Source organism: Caloenas nicobarica, chromosome 35 (assembly GCF_036013445.1).
Source record: "Caloenas nicobarica isolate bCalNic1 chromosome 35, bCalNic1.hap1, whole genome shotgun sequence".
Lineage (NCBI taxonomy): Eukaryota > Metazoa > Chordata > Aves > Columbiformes > Columbidae > Caloenas > Caloenas nicobarica.
In genome coordinates, this window is record NC_088279.1 from 598,205 (window position 1) to 626,192 (window position 27,988).

General features: G+C 67.0%; 1 protein-coding gene across 1 annotated transcript; it reads left to right on the plus strand.

Annotated features, from left to right (window-relative positions):
- The first annotated feature begins 287 nt into the window (after nt 1–287).
- SYNGAP1 (synaptic Ras GTPase activating protein 1) lies at nt 288–27,873 on the plus strand. The gene is given in 20 exon segments (XM_065654769.1): nt 288–390; nt 1,530–1,657; nt 1,734–1,839; nt 6,342–6,439; nt 7,374–7,495; nt 9,491–9,644; nt 9,719–9,817; nt 10,622–11,176; nt 11,608–11,752; nt 13,289–13,433; nt 13,510–13,746; nt 14,945–15,146; nt 15,777–15,952; nt 16,849–16,890; nt 17,937–18,406; nt 18,409–18,803; nt 20,242–20,415; nt 22,232–22,443; nt 23,274–23,364; nt 27,658–27,873. Coding segments are annotated over 20 exon segments (3,702 nt in total). The 5' UTR covers nt 288–368; the 3' UTR covers nt 27,787–27,873.
- Nucleotides 27,874–27,988: the final 115 nt, after the last annotated feature.

The window sequence follows — 27,988 nt, forward strand, 5'->3', positions numbered from 1 at the left end:
GTCCCTCCCGCACTCCTGGGTCCCCCCGCACTCCTGGGTCCCTCCCGCACTCCTGGGTCCCCCCGCACGCCTGGGTCCCCCCGCACGCCTGGGTCCCGCCGCACGCCTGGGTCCCTCCCGCACTCCTGGGTCCCCCCGCACTCCTGGGTCCCTCCCGCACTCCTGGGTCCCCCCGCACTCCTTAGCCCCGCCCCCTCCGCCTGCGTCCCCTCCCCCGCCCCCTTGGGCCGCCTGGCCCCGCCCCCCTCCCCTCCCCCCCCCACCTCCCGCCTCCCGGACGCCTGGGTCCCTCCCCCGGACGCCTGGGTCCCTCCCCCGGACGCCTGGGTCCCCCGCGCCGCCCGGGGGCAGCGAGCGGCGGAGGAACCATGTCCTATGTCCCCTTCCGAGGTAGCGGCCCCGGGGCGGCGGGCGGGGTGGGAAGGGAAGGGCCCGATCCGGTACCGGAATGGGGGGGCGCGACCGGGGGTGCCGGGACCCGGGACCGCGGGGCCGGGGGCGGCAGCACCGCGGGGCCGGGGCCGGGGCGGCCGGGGCCGGGCACGATGCTGGCGGTGCCGGTGCCGGGTGATGCCGGTCCCGGGGATGAAGCTGCTACCGGAGGGTGTCGGTGTTTGGGGGGGGACGGTGGTTCCGGGGGATGCTCGTGTGGAACCCGCTGCCGGGGCCGCTGCCGGGGGGGTCGATGCTGCCGGGGGGGGCGCCGGTGCCGGTTGATGCCGGTCCCGGGGGTGCCGGTCCCGGTTCATCCGGGGGGACCGGGGGGGTCCCCGGGGACCGGCCTGACCCACTTCGGAAACGGGGCCGGGGGCGGGACCCGGAGGGGACCCAGGCGTTCGGGAGGGGGGGAACCCAGGCGTTCGGGAAGGGACCCAGGCGTTCGGGAGAGGACCCAGGCGTTCGGAACGGGACCCAGGCGTCCGGGCCTCGTGCGTCCTCCATCCTCAGCGTGGGAGGCCGACAGGGACCCAGGCGTTCGGGAGGGGACCCAGGCGTCCGGGAGGGGACCCAGGCGTCCAGGCCTTGCCCCTTCCCCCCCCCGCCCTCCCGCTATGGGAACCCTGAGGGACCCAGGAGTTCGGGTCGGGGGTGGGGAGGGGGGTGGGGAGGACCCAGGTGTCCGGGCCTCACGCGTCTCCCCTACACCCCAAGCGGGGGACCCAGGCATTCGGGTGGACCCAGGCGTCTGGGAGGGGACCCAGGCGTCCGGGGCCTTGTGCATCCTCCATCCTCACCGTGGGAGGCCTGGGGGGGACCCAGGCGTTCGGGAGGGGACCCAGGCGTTCGGGAGGGGACCGGGCATTTAGGAGGGGACCCCAGCATCCAGGAGGGGACCCAGGCGTCCGGGAGAGGACCCAGGCGTCCGGCTGCCCACCCCCCCACCCCCCCACCCCGTGGGCTGCGGTTGCCACGGCAACGCCGGGGATGCGGGAGCCCAGCACCCATGGGTGGGGGGGGGGGGAGCGGGGAGACGGGGGTGGGGGCGGCCCAGCTGTGACCCCCCCCTTTCCCCTCCCCCTCCCCCCCAGATGTGCGAGCAGCGCCCCCCCCGCTGGCCCGCGGGCCTTACGCCCCCTCCCCCTACGAGCGCCCACCCTGGAACCCCCGATTCTGCATCATCTCCGGGAACCAGCTGCTGATGCTGGACGAGGAGGAGGTGAGTGGGGGGGAGGGGGGGGGTGATGGGGGGGGGTCACCCCTTTGGTTTGACCCCCCCCCCCCCCCATCCCCAGATCCACCCGCTGCTGATCCGCGACCGCCGGAGCGAGCCGTGCCGGAGCAAACTGCTGCGGCGAACCGTCAGCGTCCCGGTGGAGGGGCGGCCGCACCCCGAGCACGGTACCGGGGGGACCCCCCGAGCCCCCCCCCCGAACGCCTGGGTCCCCTTTTGCTTGGGGGAGGGGGGGGGGGGGGAGCGGGAGAAACGAGGCTCCCAATCCACCCCACCCCCCACCCATCCCATAATATCACGGTGGGGCGGGGGGGGGGGGGGCGCCGAACTCCTGGGTCCCCCTTTTTTGGGGTGGGGGGGGGAGGAGGGGGTAGAGGAAGTGGGAGAGAAGATGCTCAAGGATCCCCCCCCCGCTATCCCATAATACTCCCCGCGGTTGCTCGGCAACCGTTGCTGGGGAAACCCCGCGGCGCAGGGAGGCGGCCCCGCCCCTCCCCCCCAACCCCCCCCTTTCTTCCCCAGAAAGGGACCCAGGCGTCCGGGGGGGACCCAGGCGTCCGGGGGGGACCCAGGTGTTCGGGAGGGACCCAGTGGTTCGGGAGGACCCAGGAGTTCGGGAGGGACCCAGGCGTCCGGCCGCCTTGACCTGACCCATTTCTCCCCCCCCCCCGCCTCCCGGAGGGGACCCAGGCGTCCGGGTCACGCGTTGGGGAGGACCCAGGAGTTCGGGGCCTTGACCCCCACCCCATCTAGAGGGGACCCAGGCGTCCGGGCGGGGGGGGGGGGTGGGGACACGGGGGGACACGATGTCGCCCCTCCCCCCCCGCCCCTCCCCCGCTTCCTTCCCCGGGGTTTAAAAAAAGCGTTTTTGTCACCGGGAAACGGCGTCACCGCGGCAACGGGGACACGGGGGGGACACGCGCGCCACCCCCGCGGCCACCGGCCCCGCCGGCGCCAGGGACGCCGTCACCATCGCCGCCGTCACCATCACCGCCGTCACCATGGCCGCTGTCACTGTCACCATCACCGCGGTCACCGTCACCGCTGTCACTGTCACTGTCACCACTTTTACCACAGCCGCTTGTCACCACTGTCACCATCACTGCGGTCACCGTCACCACTGTCACCATCACTGTGGTCACTGTCACCGCTGTCACCATCACCGCTGTCACTGTCCCCACTGTCACTGTCACCACTGTCACTGTCACCACTGTCACTGTCACCATCACCGCTGTCACTGTCCCCACTGTCACTGTCACCATCACTGTGGTCACTGTCACTGTCACCACTTTTACCACTGTCACTGTCACCACAGCCACTTGTCCCCACTGTCACCGTCCCCACTGTCACCGTCCCCGCTGTCACCATCCCCGCTGTCACCATCCCCGCTGTCACCGTCCCCACTGTCACTGTCACCGTCCCCACTGTCACCATCCCCGCTGTCACCATCCCCGCTGTCACCGTCCCCACTGTCACCGTCCCCGCTGTCACCGTCCCCGCTGTCACTGTCACCGTCCCCACTGTCACCATCCCCGCTGTCACCGTCCCCGCTGTCACCCACATTGTCGGCACCACCAGTGTCACCCCCTGCAACCACCACCAGTGTCACCGTCCCAGTGCCCCCAGTGCCCCCGTCCCCACTGTCCCCATCCCCTGTGTCCCTGTCCCCACTGTCACCCCCACCTCCATAACCGGTGGCCCCGGCCCCATGGCCACTGTCCCTGTCCCCGCTGTCCCTGTCCCCACTGTCACCGTCCCCATCACCCCCACACCCGGTGTCCCCATATCCGCCCCCCGTGTGTCCCTTTGGTGACACGTGTGTGTGTCCCCCCCTCGTCTCCCCGGGCAACGCCGGCCCCGCCCCCCCGCCCAGGCCCCGCCCCCCCGCCCGGGCTCCGCCCCCCCGCCCAGGCCACGCCCTCTCCTCCCGGGGGCGGAGCGAGTGCGCATGCGCGGGGCGGCGGCGGCGGCGGGAGCGGAGCGGGGGGTGAGTGTGAAACACGGCGCGTGTGCAACGGGCGCGTGTGCAACGGGGCCGCGAGCGTGCGCGGGGCCGTGTGCAGAGCCCGGCGGAGCGTGCGGTGCAAGGGGGGCGCGCAAGGGGCGGATGAGCGTGCAAGGGGTGAGTGAGCGTGCAAGGGGGAGCGTGCAAGGGGTGAGTGAGCGTGCAAGGGGGAGCGTGCAAAGGGCGAATGAGCGTGCAAAGGGCGCGTGTGCAGACGGCGAGTGAGTGTGCAAGTGGGGGTGGGCGAGCGGTGGATGAGTGTGCAAATGGGTGTGTGCAAACGGTGAGCGAGTGTGCAAAGGGGAGGGTGAGTGTGCAACGGGGCGAGCGTGCAAAGCCCCGCGCGAGCGCATAAGGGTGGGGGGCAGCGTGCAAAAGTGGGGACGAGCGTGCAAGGGCAGGAACGAGCGTGCAAGGGCGGGAAGGAGTGTGCACGCTTGCACGGGGGTGCAGGGCCGGGTGAGCGCGTGTGCACGGTTCGGGGGGGCAGGCAGGGGGGCGTGCAACGAGCGTGCACAGCCCTGGAGCAGTTGTGCACGGCCGGGGGTGAGTGTGCAAGGCTGGGGGGGGCGGTTGTGCACAGTTTGGGGGTGACAGGGAGTGTGCAAGGCTGGGGGAGGGTGTGCAAGGCTCCAGGTGAGCGTGCGGTGAGTGTGCACAGCCCGTGCACACCTGCAAGACCCTGGGTGAGCGTGTACGGCCCCTGGTGCAAATGTGAGCGTGCATGACCTGGAGTGAGTGTGCACAGCCCCTGGTGCAAATGTGAGTGTGCATGACCCAGACGCAGTGTGCACGACCCGGAGTGAGTGTGCACAGCCCCGTGCGAGCGTGCATGGCCCGGGGTGAGCGTGCCCAGCTCCTGGTGCAAGTGTGAGCGCGCACAGCCTGGGGTGAGCGTGCACGGCCTCTCGTGCAAATGAGAGCGTGCATGGCCTGGGTTTAGCGTGCAAGGCTCAGGGTGAGCGTGCAAGGCCCTTGGTGCGAGTGTGAGCGTGCACGGCCTGCGGTGAGTGTGCACGGCCCCGTGCAAGGCTCAGGGTGAGCGTGCAAGGCCCCTCGTGCGAGCGCGAGCGTGCACGACCCGCGGTGAGCGTGCAAGGCCCTGGGTGAGCGTGCAAGGCCGGGTGTGAGCGTGCAAAGCTGCGGGTGAGCGTGCAAGGCCCGGGGTGAGCGTGCAAAGCTGCGGGTGAGCGTGCAAGGCCCGGGGTGACGTGCGCGGCCCCGTGCCCGCCCGGCCGCCCCCCCGCGCTGCCCCCGTTGCACACGCGCGTGCGACGGCCGCGATGCCGCCCCCCCCGGGCGCTGGTCGGGGCCCCCCCGGGCGGCTCTAGGGCACCATGTGGGGCCCCCCCCAGCCGGGCCCCCCCCCCTGGGCGCTGCGGGGGACCCTGGGACCCCCCCCCGGCCCCCGGCTCAGCCTGGAGGGCAGCAGGACCCTGGCCGGTAGGAACGGGGGGACCCCGGCGGGGGGGGGCGGGGGGGCAGAGGTTGGGGGTCCCCAAGGGCAGGGGGAGATTTGGGGGGGGGTCGGGGTTCAGGGCTGGGGGGGACACCCCAACATTTGGGATGGGGGGGGGGGGGGGCAGGGTTTGGGGTCCCCAAGGGCAGGGGGAGATTGGGGGGAGGGGGTGGGATGTGGGGGGGGGGGTCTGCGGGGACCCCAAAACTGGGGCCAGGGTTTGGGGGGCAGAGTTTGGGATCTCCCCCCCCAAAGCCTTCCCGGACGCCTGGGTCCCCTCCCCGGACGCCTGGGTCCCCCAAACCCTCCCCGGACGCCTGGGTTCCCCTGGTTCCAGACCCACAGCGGGTGGATGGGGTGCAAGGAGGTCCCCCCATTGTCCCCTCACCCCAGGTCCCCCCAAAGGCCTTGAGCCCCCCAAACCCTTCCCGGACGCCTGGGTCCCCTTGCAGGACACCTGGGTCCCCCCAATCCTTCCCGCACACCTGGGTTCTCTCCCCGGACGCCTGGGTCCCCCCAAACCCTCTCCGGGCGCCTGGGTCCCCTTCCCGGACGCCTGGGTCCCTTTCCCCGATGTCTGGGTCCCCCCAAACCCTTCTCGGATGCCTGGGTCCCCTCCCTGGCCACTTGGGTCCCCCCAACCCTTCCCGGATGCCTGGGTCCCCTCCCCGGACGCCTGGGTCCCCCCAACCCTCCCCGGACGCCTGGGTCCCCTCCCCAGATGCCTGGGTCCCCCTAACCCTTCTCGGACGCCTGGGTCCCCTCCCTGGCCACCTGGGTCCCCCCAACCCTTCCCGGACGCCTGGGTCCCCTCCCCGGACGCCTGGGTCCCCCCAACCCTTCCCGCACACCTGGGTCCCCTCCCCGGACGCCTGGGTCCCCCCAACCCTTCCCGGACGCCTGGGTCCCCTCCCCGGACGCCTGGGTCCCCCCAACCCTTCCCGCACACCTGGGTCCCCTCCCTGGACGCCTGGGTCCCCCCAACCCTTCCCGCACACCTGGGTCCCCTCCCCGGACGCCTGGGTCCCCCCAACCCTTCCCGGATGCCTGGGTCCCCTCCCCGGACGCCTGGGTCCCCCCAACCCTTCCTGGACGCCTGGGTCCCCTCCCCGGACGCCTGGGTCCCCCCAACCCTTCCCGGACGCCTGGGTCCCCTCCCCGGACGCCTGGGTCCCCCCGCCGTCCCTCACCCCGTGTCCCCCCAGATTACCACGGCGGCCGCTCGCGCAGGAAGAGCGTCCCCGGGGGGAAGCAATTCAGCATCAACATGGACGCCCCGCCCGCCCCGCCCTTCCGGCCCTCGGTGAGCCCCCCCCGCGCGCTGCCGCGGTCACCGCGCCCGGCGCCGCCTGTCACCCCGTCACCCGCCCCGCGCGCGCCTGTCGTCATGGTCACCCCGCTCCCGCACACGTATGTTGCCGTGGTTACCTCCGTCCCCCCCCCCCCGCCGTGGTTACCCCGCTCGCACGTTGCCGTGGTTACCGTGGACCACCCCCCCCGCCATTGCCGTGGTTACCCCGGTCCTGCGCCTGTACGTTGCCATGGTTACCTCTGTCCCTCCCCCCGTGGTTACCCCACTCACGTGTTGCCGTGGTTACCCCCATCCTGCACATGTGTGTTGCCGTGGTTACGTTCACCCCCCCGCCGTGGTTACCCTGCTCCCACGTTGCCATGGTTACCACGGGCCCGCCCGTTGCCGTGGTTACCCTGCTCCTGCCCCCCCGCGTTGCCATGGTTACCCTGTGGTTCCACCTGCTCCTCCACATCTCCGTTGCCGTGGTAACCCCGGTCCGATGCTCCCCGTCGCCATGGGAACCCTGATGCTTTGCGCCCCCCCCGCCCCATCACCACGGTAATCTCTGTCCTTTGCCCTATCACCATGGCAACCCAGGTCCCTGTTACCATGGTGACCCTGGTGCTTTGCCCCCATCACCATGGTAACTCCAGTCCCTTGCCCTCCCCATTACCATAGTAACCTTGGTCCTTTGCCCTCTGTTGCCATGGTAACCCCGGTCCCCCCCCCCCCCCCCCCCACGTTACCATGGTAACCCCGGTCCTTCGCCCCCCCCCCCCCCCCATCACCATGGTAACCCAGGTCCCCATCTCCATGGCAACCCCACTCTCGTGCTTCCCATCTCCATGGCAACCCCCCCCTCCATCCTCACCCCCACCCAGCCCTGGGCCCCCCCCGCGCCCCCCGCGCGCCCCCGGCCCCCCCTCAGCCCCCTGTACCCCAGCAAGGCTTCCTGAGCCGCCGCCTCAAGAGCTCCATCAAACGCACCAAGAGCCAACCCAAGCTGGACCGGACCAGCAGCTTCCGGCAGATCCTGCCCCGGTTCCGCAGCGCCGACCACGACAGGTGGGGACACCCCGGGGACAGGACGGGGACAGGATGGGGACACCCCGGGGACAGCCCAGGGACAGGATGGAGGCAGAATGGGGACAGGATGGGGACACCCTGGGGACAGCCCAGGGACACCCTGGGGACAGCCCAGAGACAGGATGGGGCCAGCCTGGGGACACCCTGGGGACAGGATGGGGACACCCTGGGGACACCCTGGGACACCCCAGGGACAGGATGGGGACAGAATGGGGACAGCCCAGGGACACCCCGGGGACAGGATGGGGACACCCAGGGGACAACCCAGGGACACCCCGGGGACAGGATGGGGACACCCAGGGGACAGCCCAGAGACAGGATGGGGACACCCTGGGGACACCCTGGGGACAGGATGGAGACAGAATGGGGACAGAACGGGGACAGGATGGGGACAACCTGGGGACAGCCCAGAGACACCCTGGGGACAGGATGGGGACAGAACAGGGACAGCCCAGGGACACCCCGGGGACAGGATGGGGACACCCAGGGGACAGCCCAGGGACACCCTGGGGACAGCCCAGAGACTGGATGGGGCCACTCTGGGGACACCCCGGGGACAGGATGGGGACAGAACAGGGACAGCCCAGGGACACCCCGGGGACAGGATGGGGACACCCAGGGGACACCCTGGGGACACCCTGGGACACCCCAGGGACAGGATGGGGACAGAATGGGGACAGCCCAGGGACACCCCGGGGACAGGATGGGGACACCCAGGGGACAACCCCGGGACACCCAGGGACACCTTGGGGACAGCTCAGGGACAATCCTGCTCCCTCATGTCCCCAGGATGGGCACAAGGACGTCCCCAGGGTCCCCATTGTCCCCAGTGTCCCCATGTGTGACAGGTCCCAAGTACACCAGTGTCCCCGTGTCCCTGCTGTCCCCGCCCCCACCTTGGGGACACATTGGGGACTAGGTGGCACCGATGTCACTTGTCACCGGTGGGTGGGACGCGCTGGCGCCCGTCCCGGTGTCACCATCACCGCCCATGGGGGACGGTCCCCTGTCCCCGCCCCGGGATGTCCCTTGTCCCCAGGGGATGGAGTTTCCTGTCCCCTTGTCCCGGGCGGGGGGGTCCCTTGGGATGTCCCCTGGGTGGCAGGGGGGGATGTCCCTTGTCCCCAAGGGGAGGGTATTTTTAGCGCCCCCCCAGACACCGGGTGCCGGTGACGCTGGGGACACGGGGACACGGGGACGTGGCCGCTGCTGACGCAGCCCTGGGGATAAATTTAGCGCCCGGGGGCGGCTCCGCTGCAGCGGCTGCCGGGGGGGCCCGGACGCCTGGGTCCCTTTTGGCGGGGGGGGCCTGGATGTCTGGGTCCCTCTGCTTCATTTGGGGGGTGTCTCATACCTGGTTCGCCCTGGTTTTGGGGGCGCCCGGACGCCTGGGTTCCCATTGCCTTGCAGTGTTGCAGGGGGGGGGCGCGGACGCCTGGGTCCCCTTTGGTGGGGGGGGGCCCGGATGCCTGGGTCCCCCCCATTGCCTGGGAGTTGCCGGACGCCTGAGTCCTCCCATTTTGAGTTGGGGGACCCGGACGCCTGGGTCCCCTTTACGAGGGGGGCAGATACCAGTGCTCCCCCCCGGTTGTTTTGGGGGGGCAGGTCTGGACGCCTGGGTCCCCTGTGGCTTTGGGTCCCCGGACGCCTGGGTCCCCGGTGGCTTTGGGTCCTCAACCCCCTGTGTCCCCGGGGGTTTTGGGGTGCGGGGTCTGTCCCGGGTGTCCCCCCCCGTGCCCCCCCCCCAGCCCTGACTCTGTCTCTCTCTGTCCGTCCGTCCCGCCGCCGCGGACGCGTCCCCAGGTCCCCCGTGCGGACGCCCCAGGTACCCCCCACCCACCACTCACCACCCTTTTCCACCAGCAGCACCCCCCGCTCGCATGTCACCACCACCAACCCCGGGCACCCGCCCCCGCCCCCCGCCGCCTCGCCCCGCACCCCGATACCTCCCCCCGCACCGTGTCCCCCCCCCAGGGCCAGACTGATGCAGAGTTTCAAGGAGTCGCATTCCCACGAGTCTTTGCTGAGCCCCAGCAGCGCGGCCGAAGCTCTGGAGCTCAACCTGGATGAGGATTCCATCATCAAGGCCGTTCACAGCAGCATCTTGGGGCAAGAGTTTTGCTTCGAGGTACGGCCGAGAGGTTCCCGTCGCCCCCCCGGGCGCGGCGCCGGTGGCCCGTCATGGTTGGGTGTCACCCACAGGTCACCACGGCCTCAGGGACCAAGTGCTTCGCGTGTCGTTCGGCCGCCGAGAGGGACAAGTGGATCGAGAACTTGCAGAGGGCGGTGAAACCCAACAAGGTGGGGATGGGGATGGTCAACTGGTGGGGATGGTCAACGGGTGGGGATGGTCAACGGGTGGGGATGGTCAACGGGTGGGGATGGTCAACGGGTGGGGATGGGGATGGTCAACGGGTGGGGATGGTCAACGGGTGGGGATGGTCAACGGGTTTGGGTGGGGATGGTTAACTGGTGGGGATGGTCAATGGGTGGGGATGATCAACTGGTGGGGATGGGGATAGTCAACTGGTAAGGATGGCCAACTGGTGGAGACGGGGATGGCCAACTGGTTGGGATGGGGATGGTCAACGGGTGGGGATGGGGATGGTCGACTGGTGGGGATGGTCAACTGGTTGGGATGGGGAGGGTCAACTGGTAAGGGTGGCCAACTGGTGGAGATGGGGATGGTCAACTGGTGGGGATGGGGATGGTCAACTGGTGAGGATGGAGATGGTCAGCAGGTTGGGATGGGGATGGTCAGCTGGTGGGAATGGGGATGGTCAACTGGTTGGGATGGGCCTGGTCAACTGGTGGGGATGGGGATGGTCAACTGGTGGGGATGGGGATGGTCGACTGGTGGGGATGGTCAACTGGTTGGGATGGGGAGGGTCAAGTGGTAAGGATGGAGATGGTCAGTGGGTTGGGATGGGCCTGGTCAACTGGTGGGGATGGGGATGGTCAACTGGTGGGGCTGGTCAACTGGTGGGAGTGGGGCTGGTCAACCCCCAGCTCTCCACGCGCCGTACCCCACCCCCAACCGTCCCCACGTCCCCCAACTGTCCCCACGTCCCCGTCCTGACCCCCCACCCCTGCTCCCTCCCGCAGGACAACAGCCGCCGGGTGGACAACGTGCTGAAGCTCTGGGTGATCGAAGCCCGGGACCTCCCCCCCAAGAAGCGCTACTACTGCGAGCTGTGCCTGGACGACATGCTCTACGCCCGCACCACCAGCAAGGCGCGCACCGACAACGTCTTCTGGGGAGAGCACTTCGAGTTCAACAACCTCCCGGCCGTCAGGACCATCCGTCTCCACCTCTACAAGGACACGGATAAGAAACGCAAGAAGGACAAGAGCAACTACGTGGGGATGGTGAGCATCCCCATCGCCAGCGTCACCGGGAGACACTTTGCCGAGCAGTGGTATCCCCTGAGCCAACCCAGCGGCAGTAAGACCAAGGCGGGTTGTCCAGCTCTGCGGGTCAAGAGTCGGTTCCAGACCATGAGCATCCTCCCCATGGAGCTCTACAAGGAGTTCGCCGAGTACGTCACCAACAATTACCGGATGCTTTGCGCCGTCCTGGAGCCCGTGCTCAGCGTGAAGAGCAAGGAGGAGGTGGCGTGTGCCTTGGTGCACATCCTGCAGAGCACCGGGAAGGCCAAGGTGGGCATGGGGAGGTGGTGGGCGGTGGGGAGGAGGGTGGAGAAGGATGTGGATGGATGGATTGGTGGGTGGATGCATGGATGAAGAACAGGGATGGATGGATGGATGGAAAAGAACATGGATGGATGGATGGATGGATGGGGAAGAACATGGATGGATGGATTGATGGTTGGATGGGTCGAGAAGAACATGGACGGATGGTTGGATGGATGGAGAAGAACATGGTTGAATGGGTGGATGGTTGGATGGATGGAGAAGAACATGGTTGAATGGGTGGATGGATGGAGAACAACATGAATGGATTGACTGATGGATGGATGGCTGGAGAACAACGTGGATGGATGGAGAAGAACATGGATGGTTGGATGGACAGAAGGATGCAGGGAGGGCGGGCATGGCCAGCACTGGGCTGCCCTGATGGCTGTGGGCAGGACTTCCTGTCGGACATGGCCATGACGGAGGTGGATCGTTTCATGGACCGGGAGCACCTGATCTTCCGGGAGAACACGCTCGCCACGAAAGCCATAGAGGAGTATCTGAAACTCATCGGCCAGAAATACCTCAAGGATGCCATCGGTGAGTCCACCATGCCTGGCAGGTCCTCAGCATGGCCAGGGGTCACCATCATTGCCACGGGACAGTGGGTGGTCACCACACGGACAGATCTCCATTGACATGGCCAGAGGACAGTGGGTGGTCACCACATGGACAGATCCCCATTGACATGGCCGTGGGGCAGTGGGCGGTCACCACATGGACAGATCTCCATTGACATGGCCATGGGACAGTTGGGTGGTCACCACGTGGACAGATCTCCATTGACATGGCCATGGGACAGTTGGGTGGTCACCACGTGGACAGATCTCCATTGACATGACCGTGGGACAGTTGGGTGGTCACCACACGGACAGATCCCCATTGACATGGCTGTGGGACAGTTGGGTGGTCACCACGTGGACAGATCTCCATTGACATGACTGTGGGACAGTTGGGTGGTCACCACACGGACAGATCCCCATTGACATGGCTGTGGGACAGTTGGGTGGTCACCACGTGGACAGATCTCCATTGACATGGCCAGGGGACAGTTGGGCGGTCACCACACGGACAGATCCCCATTGACATGGCCAGGGGACAGTTGGGCGGTCACCACACGGACAGATCCCCATTGACATGGCCATGGGACAGTTGGGCGGTCACCACACGGACAGATCTCCATTGACATGGCCAGAGGACAGTGGGTGGTCACCACATGGACAGATCTCCATTGACATCGCCGTGGGACAGTTGGGTGGTCACCACACGGACAGATCCCCATTGACATGGCCGTGGGACAGTTGGGCAGTCACCACACGGACAGATCTCCATTGACATGGCCATGGGACAGTTGGGCGGTCACCACATGGACAGATCCCCATTGACATGGCCGTGGGACAGTTGGGTGGTCACCACATGGACAGATCTCCATTGACATGGCCGTGGGACAGTTGGGTGGTCACCACGTGGACAGATCTCCATTGACATGGCCAGGGGACAGTTGGGTGGTCACCACATGGACAGATCTCTATTGACATGGCCGTGGGACAGTAGGGTGGTCACCACATGGACAGATCTCCATTGACATGGCCGTGGGACAGTAGGGTGGTTACCACGTGGACAGATCTCCATTGACATGGCCGTGGGACAGTTGGGTGGTCACCACATGGACAGATCTCCACTGACATGGCCTTGGGACAGTTGGGTGGTCACCACATGGACAGATCCCCATTGACATGGCCGTGGGACAGCTGGGTGGTCACCACATGGACAGATCTCCACTGACATGGCCTTGGGACAGTTGGGTGGTTACCACGTGGACAGATCTCCATTGACATGGCCGTGGGGCGGTGGGCGGTCACCACACGGACAGATGTCCACTGATGTGGCCGTGGGATGGTTGGGTGGTCTTTACATGTGGCTGTTTCCTCACTGGGATGGTCATGAGATGGTTGGGTGGTCCCTGGCCCCACTTAGTCCCCGTTGACGTGGTTTTGAGATGGTTGGGTGGTCCCTTCTCATGGCCACGTCCCCACGGGGTCCCTGGTCCCCTCTGACGTCCTCGTCCCCGCGCAGGCGAGTTCATCCGGGCGCTCTACGAGTCCGAGGAGAACTGCGAGGTCGACCCCATGAAGTGCTCGGCCTCCACCTTGGCCGACCACCAGGCCAACCTGCGCATGTGCTGCGAGCTGGCGCTCTGCAAGGTGGTCAACTCCCACTGGTGAGTCCCTCGGGCCTTGGGGACATCCCCGGTGTCCCCACTGCGGGTCTCCTGACCGTGTGTCCCACCACCCCAGCGTGTTCCCCCGGGAGCTCAAGGAGGTGTTCGCCTCGTGGAGGTTACGCTGCGCCGAGCGGGGCCGGGAGGACATCGCCGACCGGTTGATCAGCGCTTCGCTCTTCTTGAGGTTCCTCTGCCCGGCCGTGATGTCCCCGAGTCTCTTCGGGCTCATGCAGGAGTACCCGGACGAGCAGACCGCCCGCACCCTCACCCTCATCGCCAAAGTCATCCAGAACTTGGCCAACTTCACCAAGTGAGCGGAGGAGGGAGGGGGGGGGTGGGGGGGGTGCTTGGATGGGGGGGTGGGGGTGGGAGAGCTCGTGGAGGGAGAGAAGGTGGATGGACATGAGGATGGGGGGATGGAAGAACTGGCAGATGAGCAGAAGATGGACAGAAGGTAGGTGGATGGATGGACAGAAGGTGGATGGATGGAAACACGGGTGGAAGAACTGGTAGATGAGCAGAAGATGGACAGAAAGTAGGTGGATAGATGGACAGAAGGTGGATGGATGGAAAGACGGGTGGAAGAACTGGTAGATGAGCAGAAGATGGACAGATGGACAGAAGGTAGGTGGATGGATGGACAGAAGGTGGATGGATGGAAACACGGATGGAAGAACTGGTAGATGAGCAGAAGATGGACAGAAAGTAGGTGGATAGATGGACAGAAGGTGGATGGATGGAAAGATGGGTGGAAGAACTGGTAGATGAGCAGAAGATGGACAGATGGACAGAAGGTAGGTGGATGGATGGAAAGACGGGTGGAAGAACTGGTAGATGAGCAGAAGATGGACAGAAGGTAGGTGGATGGATGGACAGAAGGTGGATGGATGGAAACACGGGTGGAAGAACTGGTAGATGAGCAGAAGATGGACAGATGGACAGAAGGTAGGTGGATGGATGGACAGAAGGTGGATGGATAGAAAGACGGATGGAAAAACTGGTAGATGAGCAGAAGACGGATGGATGGACAGAAGATGGACATACGGACGGAAGGTGGATGGACGGACAGGAGGTGGATGGATAGAAGATGGATGGACATGAAGATGGATGGATGGATAGGTGGATGAAAGAATTGATAGATGAGTAGAAGGTGGATGGATGGACAGAAGGTGGATGGATGGACAGAAGGTGAATGGATGGACAGAAGGTGGATGGATGGACAGAAGGTGAATGGATGGACAGAAGGTGGATGGATGGACAGAAGGTGGACAGATGGATGGATGGACAGAAGACGGATGAGTTGGTGGACAATGGTTGGGAAATCCACGGATGGGTTGATGGATGGACTGAAAACAGAGGGGTGGACAGAAAGTTGGATGAGCTGATGGACGAGTTGATGGACAATGGGTGGAGGCCCAATGGACGGTGGAGCTGGGACACCTGGAACCTGGAGGAGCAGAAGGGACGGGGGGTGGCCCGTGGTGACCGTGGTGACCACGTCCCCACAGGTTTGGCAGCAAGGAGGAGTACATGGCCTTCATGAACGAGTTCCTGGAGCTGGAGTGGACCAGCATGCAGCAGTTCCTCTATGAGATCTCCAACTTGGACACCTTGACCAACAGCACCAGCTTTGAGGGCTACATCGACCTGGGCCGGGAGCTCTCCACCCTGCACGCCCTCCTCTGGGAGGTCATGTCCCAGCTCAGCAAGGTACCCCCATCCACCTGGACGCCCGGGTCCTCTCCTGGGGGGTGGGCAGGAGCTTGGACAAGCACGTTTTCCCCAGAGGAGGTTTTGGGGGCTCTGGAGGTTTGCGTGGGCCTGCAAGAGCATTTTGGGGTCACATCCAACCCTGGCCACCAAGGGGAGGTCATTGGAGTCCCATCCACCTGTGTCCCACCATGGGAGGTCATTGGGCTCCCAGCCCCATGTCCCACCCCAGGAGGTCAATGAGGTCCCATCCACCCATGTTCCACCACCAAAGGTCACTGGGGTCCCATCCACCCATGTTCCACCACCAAAGGTCACTGGGGTCCCATCCACCCATGTCCCACCACCAAAGGTCACTGGGGTCCCATCCACCCATGTTCCACCACCAAAGGTCACTGGGGTCCCATCCACCCATGTCCCACCACCAAAGGTCATTGGGGTCCCATCCACCCATGTCCCACCACCAAAGGTCATTGGCGTCCTATCCACCGTGTCCCACCCCAGGAGGTCAATGAGGTCCCACCCACCCGTGTCCACCCTAGAGCTGCTCCTTGGGGTCCCAGGCCCCCCAGGGGAGGTTCGCGTGGTGCCGTGGGGTGCGTTGGGGCCACGTGTCCGCGTGTCCCGCAGGAGGCGCTGCTGAAGCTGGGCCCGCTGCCGCGGCTGCTGACGGACATCAGCGTGGCGCTGCGCAACCCGCACCTCCAGCGGCAGCCCAGCCAGGGCGAGCGGCTGCCCCCCAAGGGGCTGGTGCTGCGGGGACCCTCGGCCGATCTCCAGCCCTACCTCGTGCGCGACCTCAACAGGTGGGGACCCCCCGAGAGCCCCCCACATCCCCGTGGTGCTTCCATCCCCGTGGTGCCTCCATCCTCATGGTGCCTCCATCCCCGTGGTGCCTCCATCCCCCTGGTACCACCTTCCCCGTGGTGCCTCCATCCCCCTGGTACCACCATCCCCCTGGTACCACCATCCCCCTGGCACCACCGTCCCCGTGGCACCACCATCCCCGTGGTGCCTCCATCCCCCTGGTGCCTCCACATCCCCATGGTGCCTCCATCCCCGTGGTGCCTCCATCCCCGTGGTGCCTCCATCCTCATGGTGCCTCCATCCCCGTGGTGCCTCCATCCCCCTGGTACCACCATTCCCGCAGTGCCTCCATCCCCCTGGTACCACCATCTCCCTGGTACCACCATCTCCCTGGTGCCTCCATCCCCCTGGTGCCTCCATCCCCCTGGTGCCTCCATCCCATGGTACCACCATCCCCATGGTATCTGCATCATTGTGGTAGCTCCATCTCTGTGGTTCTTCCATTCTCATGGTAGCTCCATCCCTGTGGTATCTCCATCCTCGTGGTAGCTCCATCCTCATGGTACCTCCATCCCTGTGGTACGTCCATCCCCTTGGTATCTCCATCCCCCTGGTACCTTCATCCCGTGGTATGTCCATCCCCCTGGTACCTCCATCCCCCTGGTACCTCCATCCCCTTGGTATCTCCATCCCTGTGGTATCTCCATCCTCATGAGACCTCCACATCCCCGTGGTACCTCATGGTATTCCTACATCCCACCCCCATTTCTCCACCACTGTGTCCCCTCGTGTCCCCGTGGTGTCCCCCGCATGTTACCCCCGTGGCCCTGAGTCCCACCTGGGGTGTCTCCCCCCGCCGCGGGTCCCTGTGGTCACCCACCCTCTGCCTTCACAGCTCCATTGACCTCCAGTCCTACATGGTGCGGGGCCTCAACAGGTGGGTGACGGGACAGGTATGGGATGGGACAATGATGGGATGGGATGGGACAATGATGGGATGGGATGGGACAATGATGGGATGGGAGTGACGTGATGATGGGCTGGAGATGGAGATGGGGATGAGGATGGGAATGGAATGGAATAGAATGGAATGGAGGTGGGGATGGGATGGGATAGAGATTGTGATGGTGATATGATGGAGATGGGATGGAGATGAGGATGAGATGAGGATGAGATGAGGATGAAGGTGGGACTGGAACAGGGGTGGAGATGGGATGAGGATGGGGATGTGGTGGGATGGGATGGAGATGGGGTGGGGTGGGATGGGGTGGAGATGGAGATGGGATGGGGATGGGATGAGGATGGAGATGGGGTGGGATGAGGATGGGGATGCGGTGGAGATGGGATGAGGATGGAGATGGGATGGGGTGGAGATGGGGTGGAGATGGGGTGGGATGGAGATGCAGCCTGGGATGCAGATGGGCTGTGCCGTGCTGTGCTGGGCTGCGTGGGCTCCCAGCCGCGCCGGGTGACGTGTCCCGTGTCCGTGTCCCGTGTCCGTGTCCCGTGTCCGTGCCCGTGTCCCATGTCCGTGTCCCATGTCCATGTCCTGTGTCCCGTGTCCATGTCCCGTGTCCGTGCCCGTGTCCGTGTCCATGTCCCGTGTCCATGTCGATGTCCGTGTCCCATGTCCGTGTCCGTGTCCCGTGTCCGTGTCCCGTGTCCGTGTCCCGTGTCTGTGTCGTGCCCCGTGTCCATGTCCCATGTCCTGTGTCCGTGTCCGTGCCGTGTCCCGTGTCTGTGTCCGTGTCCCGTGTCCGTGTCCCATGTCCGTGCCGTGTCCATGTCCCGTGTCCGTGTCCCATGTCCGTGTCCGTGTCCGTGCCCGTGTCCCGTGTCTGTGTTGTGTCCCGTGTCCCTGTCCCATGTCCGTGTCCGTGCCCGTGCCCGTGCCGTGTCCCATGTCCGTGCCCGTGTCCCGTGTCTGTGTCTGTGTCCCATGTCCGTGCCGTGTCCGTGCCCGTGTCCGTGCCGTGTCCCCAGCTCCATGGAGGTTCCCCGCCTGCCGTCGCCGCCGCAGGAGAAGGGGCCGCAGGAGGTGCTGGTGCTGAGCCGCCCCCCGCTGGCGCGCTCCTCGCCCGCCTACTGCACCAGCAGCTCCGACCTGACGGAGCCCGAGGGGGGCCGGGCCGGGGGCCCCCCCCTGGGCGTGGGCAAGAGCGTGTCCATGCTGGACCTGCAGGACGGGCGCGTCGACAGCGTCCCCAGCCTGCCCGCCGAGCTCTTGGCCGCCGGGGGTCCCGGCCCGGGGGGCGCGGGGGGGGGCGGGGGGCTCCGGCCCGGGCGCCTTTCCCAGGGCAGCGCCTCCAGCCTGGCCCCCCCGCGGCTGGGGGTCCCCGAGCCCCAGCTGCGGGTGCCGCTCTCCTTCCAAAACCCCCTGTTCCACCTGGCGGCCGACGGACCTTTGCGAGGAGCCGAGGTCGGGCTGGGGGGGGCGGGGAGGGGCCCTTCGCCCCCCCCCCGGCCGCGCACCCCCACCCCTTGCACGTGTACAGCAAGAGCGAGGAGCTGGCCGCCCCCCCCGCCCAGAAGCACATCACCCACAGCCACAGCTACAGCGACGAGTTCGCCCGCCCGGGGGGGGACTTTGGCCGGAGACAATTGTCCCTGCAGGACAGCCTGGCCCCCCCCCAGATCACCATCGGGGCCCCCCCGCCGCCCACCCCCCGAGGGGCGCGGGCGGGCAAGGCCGGGGGCCCCTCGGCCCTGGGGGTGCCCCAAAAACCTCGCCCGGCCAGCGGGAACCTCCTGGCGTCCCCCGAGCCCACGTACGGGCCCCCCCGGTCCCGGCAGCCGTCCCTGGCCAAGGAGCCCTCGGTGGCCGGCATGAAACCGCCCATCACCAAACAGGTGGGGGGCGGGGGGACACGGTGGGGAGGGGGGACATGGGGACACGGTGGGGACGTGGTGGGGAGGGGGGACATGGGGACACGGTGGGGACGGGGGACACAGTGGGGATGGGGGACATGGGGACACGGTGGGGACGGGGGACATGGTGGGGATGGGGGACATGGTGGGGATGGGGGACATGGGGACGTGGTGGGGACGGGGGACACGGTGGGGACGTGGGACATGGTGGGGATGGGGGACATGGGGACGTGGTGGGGACGGGGGACACGGTGGGGAGGGGGGACACGGTGGGGACGGGGGACACGGTGGGCATGGGGACATGGGGGACGTGGGGACACGGTGGGGATGGGGGACACGGTGGGGAGGGGGGACGTGGGGATGAGGGACATGGGGACACGGTGGGGAGGGGGGACATGGGGGACGTGGGGACACGGTGGGGAGGGGGGACACGGTGGGGACGTGGTGGGCACGGGGGACATGGGGGGCATGGGGACACGGTGGGGAGGGGGGACACGGTGGGGATGGGGGACATGGGGACGTGGTGGGGACGGGGGACATGGGGGACATGGGGACATGGGGGACGTGGGGACACGGTGGGGATGGGGGACATGGTGGGGATGAGGGACATGGGGACACGGTGGGGACGTGGTGGGGATGGGGGACGTGGGGACATGGGGACATGGTGGGGAGGGGGGACATGGGGACACGGTGGGGATGGGGGACACGGTGGGGATGGGGGGACGTGGTGGGGATGGGGGACATGGGGACATGGGGACATGGTGGGTTTGGGGGACGCGGTGGGACGTGGGGACGCGGTGGGACATGTAGACACGGTGGGACGTGGGGACGCGGTGGGACGTGGGGACACAGTGGGACGTGGGGACGCGGTGGGACATGTGGACGCGGTGGGACGTGGGGATGCGGTGGGACATGGGGACGCGGTGGGACGTGGGGACGCGGTGGGACATGTAGACACGGTGGGACATGGGGATGCGGTGGGACGTGGGGACGCGGTGGGACGTGGGGACGCGGTGGGACGTGGGGACGCGGTGGGATGTGGGGATGCGGTGGGACATGTGGACGCGGTGGGACGTGGGGACGCGGTGGGACATGTGGACGCGGTGGGACATGTAGACACGGTGGGACATGGGGACGCGGTGGGACATGGGGACGCGGTGGGACGTGGGGACGCGGTGGGACATGTGGATGCAGTGGGACGTGGGGATGCGGTGGGACATGTAGACGCGGTGGGACATGTAGACGCGGTGGGACATGTAGACACGGTGGGACGTGGGGACGCGGTGGGACGTGGGGACGCAGTGGGACGTGGGGACGCGGCGCTCACGGGTGCCCACGAGGGACGTGGGGGCACGGCGGGGCCAAGCCGTGGTGACGCGGTGGCCCCCGCTGTCCCCCGCTGTCCCCCGCTGTCCCCCAGGCCTCGCAGACGCCCTCGACGCTGAACCCGGTGATGCCGGCGGCCGAGCGCACGGTGGCCTGGGTGTCCAACATGCCCCACCTCTCGGCCGACATCGAGAGCTCCCACATCGAGCGCGAGGAGTACAAGCTCAAGGAGTACTCCAAGTCCATGGACGAGAGCCGGCTGGACCGGGTAGGGATCCAGGCGTCCGGGGCAAGGGGGCCAGAACCCAGGAGATGACCTTGGGGGACCCAGGGACCCAGGTGATGACTCCGATGGACCCAAGGGTCCAGGAGGTGACCCTGATGGACCCAAGAACCCAGGAGGTGACCCTGATGGACCCAAGGGTCCAGGAGGTGACCCTGATGGACCCAAGAACCCAGGAGGTGACCCTGATGGACCCAAGGGTCCAGGAGGTGACCCTGATGGACCCAAGAACCCAGGAGGTGACCCTGATGGACCAGAGGCCCAGGACGTGACCCTGGTGGTCCAAGGTCCTAGAGACCCAGGTGTCGGAGGTCCAGGAGATGACCTTGATGGACCCAGGTCGCAGGAGATGACCCTGATGGACCCAGGTGTCCAGGCATCACCATGGCGGGGTCCCACGTCTTTGGGTGTCACCATGGTGGGGTCCCAGGTCTTCGGTCATCACTGTGGTGGGTTCCCAGGTTTTGGGTCATCACCATGATGGGAACCCAAAGTGTTTGGACATCAGTGTTGGGGGAACCCAAGTGTTTGGGCATCATGGTGTTGGGTTCCCAGGTCTTCGGTCACCATCGTGGTGGGTTCCCAGGTCTTGGGTCATCACTGTGCTGGGTTCCCAGGTCTTTGGTCCCCACTGTGGTGGGTTCCCTGGTGGGATCCCAGGTCTTGGGTCCCCACCGTGGTGGGTTCCCTGGTGGGTTCCCAGGTCTTGGGTCATCATCATGGTGGGTTCCCTGGTGGGTTCCCAGGTGTTGGGTCATCACCATGGTGGGTTCCCTGGTGGGTTCCCTGGTGGGTTCCCAGGTCTTGGGTCATCACTGTGCTGGGTTCCCAGGTCTTGGGTCCCCACCGTGGTGGGTTCCCTGGTGGGATCCCAGGTCGAGTCATCATCATGGTGGGTTCCCTGGTGGGTTCCCTGGTGGGTTCCCAGGTCTTGGGTCATCGCCATGGTGGGTTCTCAGGTCTTTGGTCCCCACTGTGGTGGGTACTCTGGTGGGTTCCTAGGTCTTGAGTCACCACCGTGGTGGGTTCCCTGGTGGGTTCCCAGGTCTTGGGTCACCACCGTGGTGGGTTCCCTGGTGGGTTCCCTGGTGGGTTCCCAGGTCTTGGGTCATCACCATGGTGGGTTCCCTGGTGGGTTCCCTGGTGGGTTCCCAGGTCTTGGGTCACCACCGTGGTGGGTTCCCTGGTGGGTTCCCTGGTGGGTTCCCAGGTCTTGGGTCATCACCATGGTGGGTTCCCTGGTGGGTTCCCTGGTGGGTTCCCAGGTCTTGGGTCACCACCGTGGTGGGTTCCCTGGTGGGTTCCCAGGTCTTGGGTCATCGCTGTGCTGGGTTGCCAGGTCTTGGGTCCCCACCGTGGTGGGTTCCCTGGTGGGTTCCCTGGTGGGTTCCCAGGTCTTGGGTCATCACCATGGTGGGTTCCCTGGTGGGTTCCCTGGTGGGTTCCCAGGTCTTGGGTCATCACTGTGCTGGGTTCCCAGGTCTTTGGTCACCACTGTGGTGGGTTCCCTGGTGGGATCCCAGGTCTTGGGTCCCCACCATGGTGGGTTCCCTGGTGGGTTCCCTGGTGGGATCCCAGGTCTTGGGTCATCATCATGGTGGGTTCTCTGGTGGGTTCCCTGGTGGGTTCCCAGGTCTTGGGTCATCATCATGGTGGGTTCTCTGGTGGGTTCCCTGGTGGGTTCCCAGGTGTTGGGTCCCCACCGTGGTGGGTTCCCTGGCGGCGCTGGGGGAACCCAAGCGCCGGGTGCCGGTGGGGCCGCGGAGGTGCCCGCGGGTCCCTGCAGTGGTGGCTGTGGCAGGTGAAGGAGTATGAGGAGGAGATCCACTCGCTGAAGGAGCGGCTGCACATGTCCAACCGCAAGCTGGAGGAGTACGAGCGGCGCCTGGTGACGCAGGAGGAGCAGACGAGCCGCATCCTGCTGCAGTACCAGCACCGCCTGGAGCAGAGCGAGAAGAGGCTCCGCCAGCAACAGGCCGAGAAGGACTCGCAGATCAAGAGCATCATCGGCAGGTGAGGGAGGGACCCCGGCCTTGGGGACCGCGGGGGCGCCGGGGGGACGGGGGGTCCCCGTGGCGCTGGAGGGGCCCCGGGGGAGTCCCTGGGGTGTCCCCATGACCTGGGGGTTTCCCTGGGGTGTCCCCATGAGCCAGGGGTGTCCCCATGGCGTGGGGGTGTCCCTGGGGGTGTCCCCATGAGCCAGGGGTGTCCCCATGACCTGGGGGTGTCCCCATGACCCGGGGTGTCCCTGGGGTGTCCCCATGACCCAGGGGTGTCCCCATGACCTGGAGGTGTCCCTGGGGTGTCCCCATGACCTGGGGGTGTCCCCATGACCCGGGGTGTCCCTGGGGTGTCCCCATGAGCCGGGGGTGTCCCCATGACCTGGGGGAGTCCCTGGGGGTGTCCCCATGACCTGGGAGTGTCCCCATGCCCCAGGGTGTCCCCATGACCTGCCGGTGTCCCCTGGGGTGTCCCCATGACCCGGGGGTGTCCCCGGGGGTGTTGCCATGTCCCAGGGGTGTCCCCAGGGGTGTCCCCGTGTCCTGGGGGTGTCCCCGTGTCCCGGGGGTGTCCCCATGTCCCGGGTGTCCCCGTGTCCCGGGTGTCCCCGTGTCCCGGGGGTGGCAGTGTGACCCCGGTGAAGCCTGGCCCCGGGGTGTCCCCATGTCCCGGGGTGTCCCCATGTCCCCGTGTCCCGGGGTGTCCCCATGTCCCGGGTGTCCCTGTGTCCCGGGGGTGTCCCCATGTCCTGGGGGTCCCCGTGTCCCGGGGTGTCCCCATGTCCCGGGTGTCCCCGTGTCCCGGGGGTGGCAGCGTGACCCCGGTGAAGCCTGGCCCCGCAGGCTGATGCTGGTGGAGCAGGAGCTGCGCAGGGATCATCACTTGGGCGCCCACGACCCCCCCGAGGGGCGGCGGCGGCTGCTCGACGCTCAGGTGGAAATTACAATGTCATTGCTCTGCTCCGTGTGACATCGGCCATCCCAGCGCTGGGGGCGGGGGCGCCGGGACCGGGGCCCCCGGGGGGCACCCGCGGGCCGGGAGCACGTGGGGGTGCCTGGGCACCCGGGGGGGTCTATGGGGGGTTATTGGGCACCCAGGGGGGTCTATGGGGGGGTCATTGGGCACCACTGGGGGGGGTCTGTGGGGGGTTATTGGGCACCCGGGGGGGGTCTATGGGGGGTTATTTGGCACCAATTGGGGGGACATGGGCACCCGGGGGGGTCTATGGGGGGTTATTGGGCACCCAGGGGGGTCTATGGGGGGTTATTGGGCACCAACTGGGGGGACATGGGCACCCAGGGGGGTCTATGGGGGGTTATTGGGCACCCAGGGGGGGTCTATGGGGGGGTCATTGGGCACCACTGGGGGGGGTCTGTGGGGGGTTATTGGGCACCTGGGGGGGGTCTATGGGGGGTTATTTGGCACCAATTGGGGGGACATGGGCACCCGGGGGGGTCTATGGGGGGTTATTGGGCACCCAGGGGGGGTCTACAGGGGGTCATTGGGCACCCAGGGGGGGTCTATGGGGGGTTATTGGGCACCAATTGGGGGGACATGGGCACCCGGGGGGGTCTATGGGGGGTTATTGGGCACCCGGGGGGGTCTATGGGGGGTTATTGGGCACCAATTGGGGGGACATGGGCACCCAGGGGGGGTCTACGGGGGGTTATTGGGCACCAGTGGGGGGGTCTCTGGGGGGCCTGGGTGCCCATGGGGCTTTATTGGGCATCACTGGGGGGCACATGGGCACCAATGGGGGGTTTATGGGGGGTTATTGGGTGTTACTGGGGGGGCACATGGGCACCAATGGGGGGGTCTATGGGGGGTTATTGGGCGTTACTGGGGGGGCACATGGGCAGCAATGGGGGGTCTATGGGGGGTCTGGGTGCCCATGCAGGGTTATTGGGCACCAGTGGGGGGTCTACGGGGGGCTATTGGGCACCCAGGGGGGCACCCGGGGGGCTGGGAGCCCATGGGGGGTTACTGGGCATCACTGGGGGGGACATGGGCACCAATGGGGGCACCTGGGGGGTCTGGGTGCCCATGGGGCTTTATTGGGCATCTCTGGGGGGGTTATTGGGCATCACTGGGGGGGCACATGGGCAGCAATGGGGGGTCTATGGGGGGTTGTTGGGCGTTACGGGGGGGTCTGTGGGGACCTCTGGGGGGGTCTGGGCGCCCGTGGGGGGTCATTGGCATCGCTGGGGGGGTCCATGGGGGCCCCCTGGCGGGTATTGTCACCCCAGGAGGGTCCGGTCACCCCCGGGGGGGACACAAGGGGCCAAGGCCACCCCTGGGGGGGACACGGGGACCCTGGGGGGGATGCAGGGGGGACAGGGCCCCCCCTGGGGGGACAAAATGACCCATTGGGGGCCATTGTGACCCCCAGGTGGGGACAGGGCCACCCCAGGAGGGACATTGTGACCCCCGGTGGGGACGGGGCCACCCCTCGGGGACATCGTCCCCCCCGCGGTGACAAAGCCCCCCCCAGCTCCGGCCTAGTGCCGGGGCCACCAGCGTGTCCCCAGGGCCACCCGCCCCGTTCCGGAGCCGCCTCCTCGGCTGGGGGGCACTCGGGGTCCCCCCGGGCCCCCCGCTGGCCCTGACCCCCGTCTCTGCCGCCACAGTTGCCCGTCAGGTAGCCCGGCCCCTTGTCACCCGGCCCCGTGTCACCCGGCCCCGTGTCACCCGGCCCGCGGCCTCCGGTGACGTCCCAGGTGGGTCCCACTGTCCCCACGGCCCCTGTCACCCCCCCCAGGGACACTGGGGACACGGTGCTGGGGTGGCCCTCGGGGTCCCTGGGGACATTGGGGACATGGGGCCGCGTGTCCCCGTGTCCCTCAGGGTCCCCATGTCCCTCGGGGTCCCCATGTCCATTGGGGTCATTGGGGACATTTGGGACATGGGTCCACGTGTCCCTGTGTCCCTCCCGTGTCCCCATGTCCCTCGGGGTCCCCATGTCCATTGGGGTCATTGGGGACATGGGGCCGCGTGTCCCCGTGTCCCTCCCGTGTCCCCATGTCCCTCAGGGTCCCCGTGTCCATTGGGGTCATTGGGGACATTTGGGACATGGGTCCACGTGTCCCCATGTCCCTCCCGTGTCCCCATGTCCCTCGGGGTCCCTGGGGACATTGGGGACATGGGTCCACGTGTCCCCGTGTCCCCATGTCCATTGGGGCCATTTGGGACACGCATCCACGTGTCCCCAAGAGCATTCTGTGTCCCCAGGGTCACTGGAAACCTTTGGGGACATGGGCCTTGGGTGTCCCCGTGTCCCTCTTTTGTCCCCGTGTCCCTCAGTGACACCGGGGACGTGGATCCGAGTGTCCCCAAGGCCCTTCTGTGTCCCCAGCCACACTGGGACCCCTTGGGGACATGGATCCAGGTGTCCCCTTGTCTCTTTTGTGTCCCCATGTCCGTCCGGGACATTGGGGACATGGATCCGAGTGTCCCCAAGACGCTCTCATGTCCCCATGTCCCTTGGGGACATTGGGACCCCTTGGGGACCCGGATCCAGGTCTCCCCGTGTTCCTCTTGTGTCCCTTTTTCCCCCTGGGGACACATTCCCCAGGGTGTCCCCATGTCCCTCCTGCCAAGGGGACGTCCTTGTCCCCTCCCGCTGTCCCTTGTCTCTGGTCATCTCGGGGACATGGAACTGGAATGTCCCCATGTCCCTCCCGTGTCCCCATGTCCCTTGGGGACAGTGGTGACACGGACCCTGGGTGTCCCCATGTCCCTCCTGTGTCCCCATGTCCCTCGGGGACACCGGGAGCCCTTGGGGACATGGAACTGGAATGTCCCCATGTCCCTCCCGTGTCCCCATGTCCCTCGGGGACAGTGGTGACACGGACCCTGGGTGTCCCCATGTCCCTCCTGTGTCCCCATGTCCCTCGGGGACACCGGGAGCCCTTGGGGACATGGAACTGGAATGTCCCCATGTCCCTCCCGTGTCCCCATGTCCCTCGGGGACAGTGGTGACACGGACCCTGGGTGTCCCCATGTCCCTCCTGTGTCCCCATGTCCCTCAGGGACACCAGGAGCCCTTGGGGACATGGAACTGGAATGTCCCCATGTCCCTCCCATGTCCCCATGTCCCTCGGGGACACCGGGAGCCCTTGGGGACATGGAACTGGAATGTCCCCATGTCCCTCCCGTGTCCCCATGTCCCTCGGGGACAGTGGTGACACAGACCCTGGGTGTCCCCATGTCCCTCCTGTGTCCCCATGTCCCTCGGGGACACTGGGAGCCCTTGGGGACATGGAACTGGAATGTCCCCATGTCCCTCCCATGTCCCCATGTCCCTCAGGGACACCAGGAGCCCTTGGGGACATGGAACTGGAATGTCCCCATGTCCCTCCCGTGTCCCCATGTCCCTCGGGGACAGTGGTGACACGGACCCTGGGTGTCCCCATGTCCCTCCTGTGTCCCCATGTCCCTCGGGGACACCGGGAGCCCTTGGGGACATGGAACTGGAATGTCCCCATGTCCCTCCCGTGTCCCCGTGTCCCTCGGGGACGGTGGTGACACAGACCCTGGGTGTCCCCATGTCCCTCGGGGACACTGGGGACACGGATCCAGGTGTCCCCATGTCCCCTTGGGGACACCTCTGGGCTGTCCCTGTCCTGCTCGTGTCCCCTGGGAGGTGACACCGGTGGGGACACCAGTGTCACTGTCCCCTCTGGGGGTGGCCGGGGGGGCTGGGGGGGGCACCCACCGTCCCCAGCGCTGTCACCCACTGTCACCCACTGTCACCCGCCTCGTCTCCATCCTCGTGTCTCGTGTCCCCATCTCATGTCACCCGGGGGGGTGGGGCGGGGGGGGTGACACGAGTGTCCCCGGGGTGGGGGGGGAGGTGACATTAGTGTCCCCGGGGGGGGGAGGTGACATTGGTGTCCCCGGGCTGTGTCCAGGACGGGGACATCGGGTTACGAGGGGATGGAAACAATTTGGGGGGGGGGGGGGGGGTGACATTTTTTATGGGACGTTTTTTATTTGGGGGGGGGGTTGGGGGGGGGGTGGCAATTGGGGGGGGAGGGGGGGGTCCATTTTTGCTGGGGGGGGGTGGGTTGGTGCCAGCACCCGAGTGTCCCCAGGAGCCACCGCAGGTGAGTGACGGTGACACCGGGGGGGGGGGGGTGACGCGGGGGGGGTGACACTCGGGGGCCAGTTGTGGCCGGGGGGGCGGGGCCGGGGGGGGTGACGGCGCCCCCGCCCCTCCCCCCACAGGAGAGGCAGTTTCCCGCCGTGGGTGCAGCAGACCCGGGTGTGAGTGGCTGGGGGGGGGTCCCCGGGCGGCCTCCGCCCCCCCCACCCCCGATCACGGCCAACGGCGACGGCACCGCTGCTGAGCACTGAGCCGGGGACCCCCCCGCGCCGGGGGCACCGCGACGGCCGCGGGCAACCGGAGCCAGCAGGCCTCGCGCGAGGGGGCCTCGTGCAAGGGCTGCTCGTGCAAAAGCTGCTCGTGCAAGGGCGGCTCCTCGTGCAAAGGCTCCTCGTGCAAGGGCTCCTTGTGCAAAGGCTGCTCGTGCAAGGGCTGCTCGTGCAAAGGCTGCTC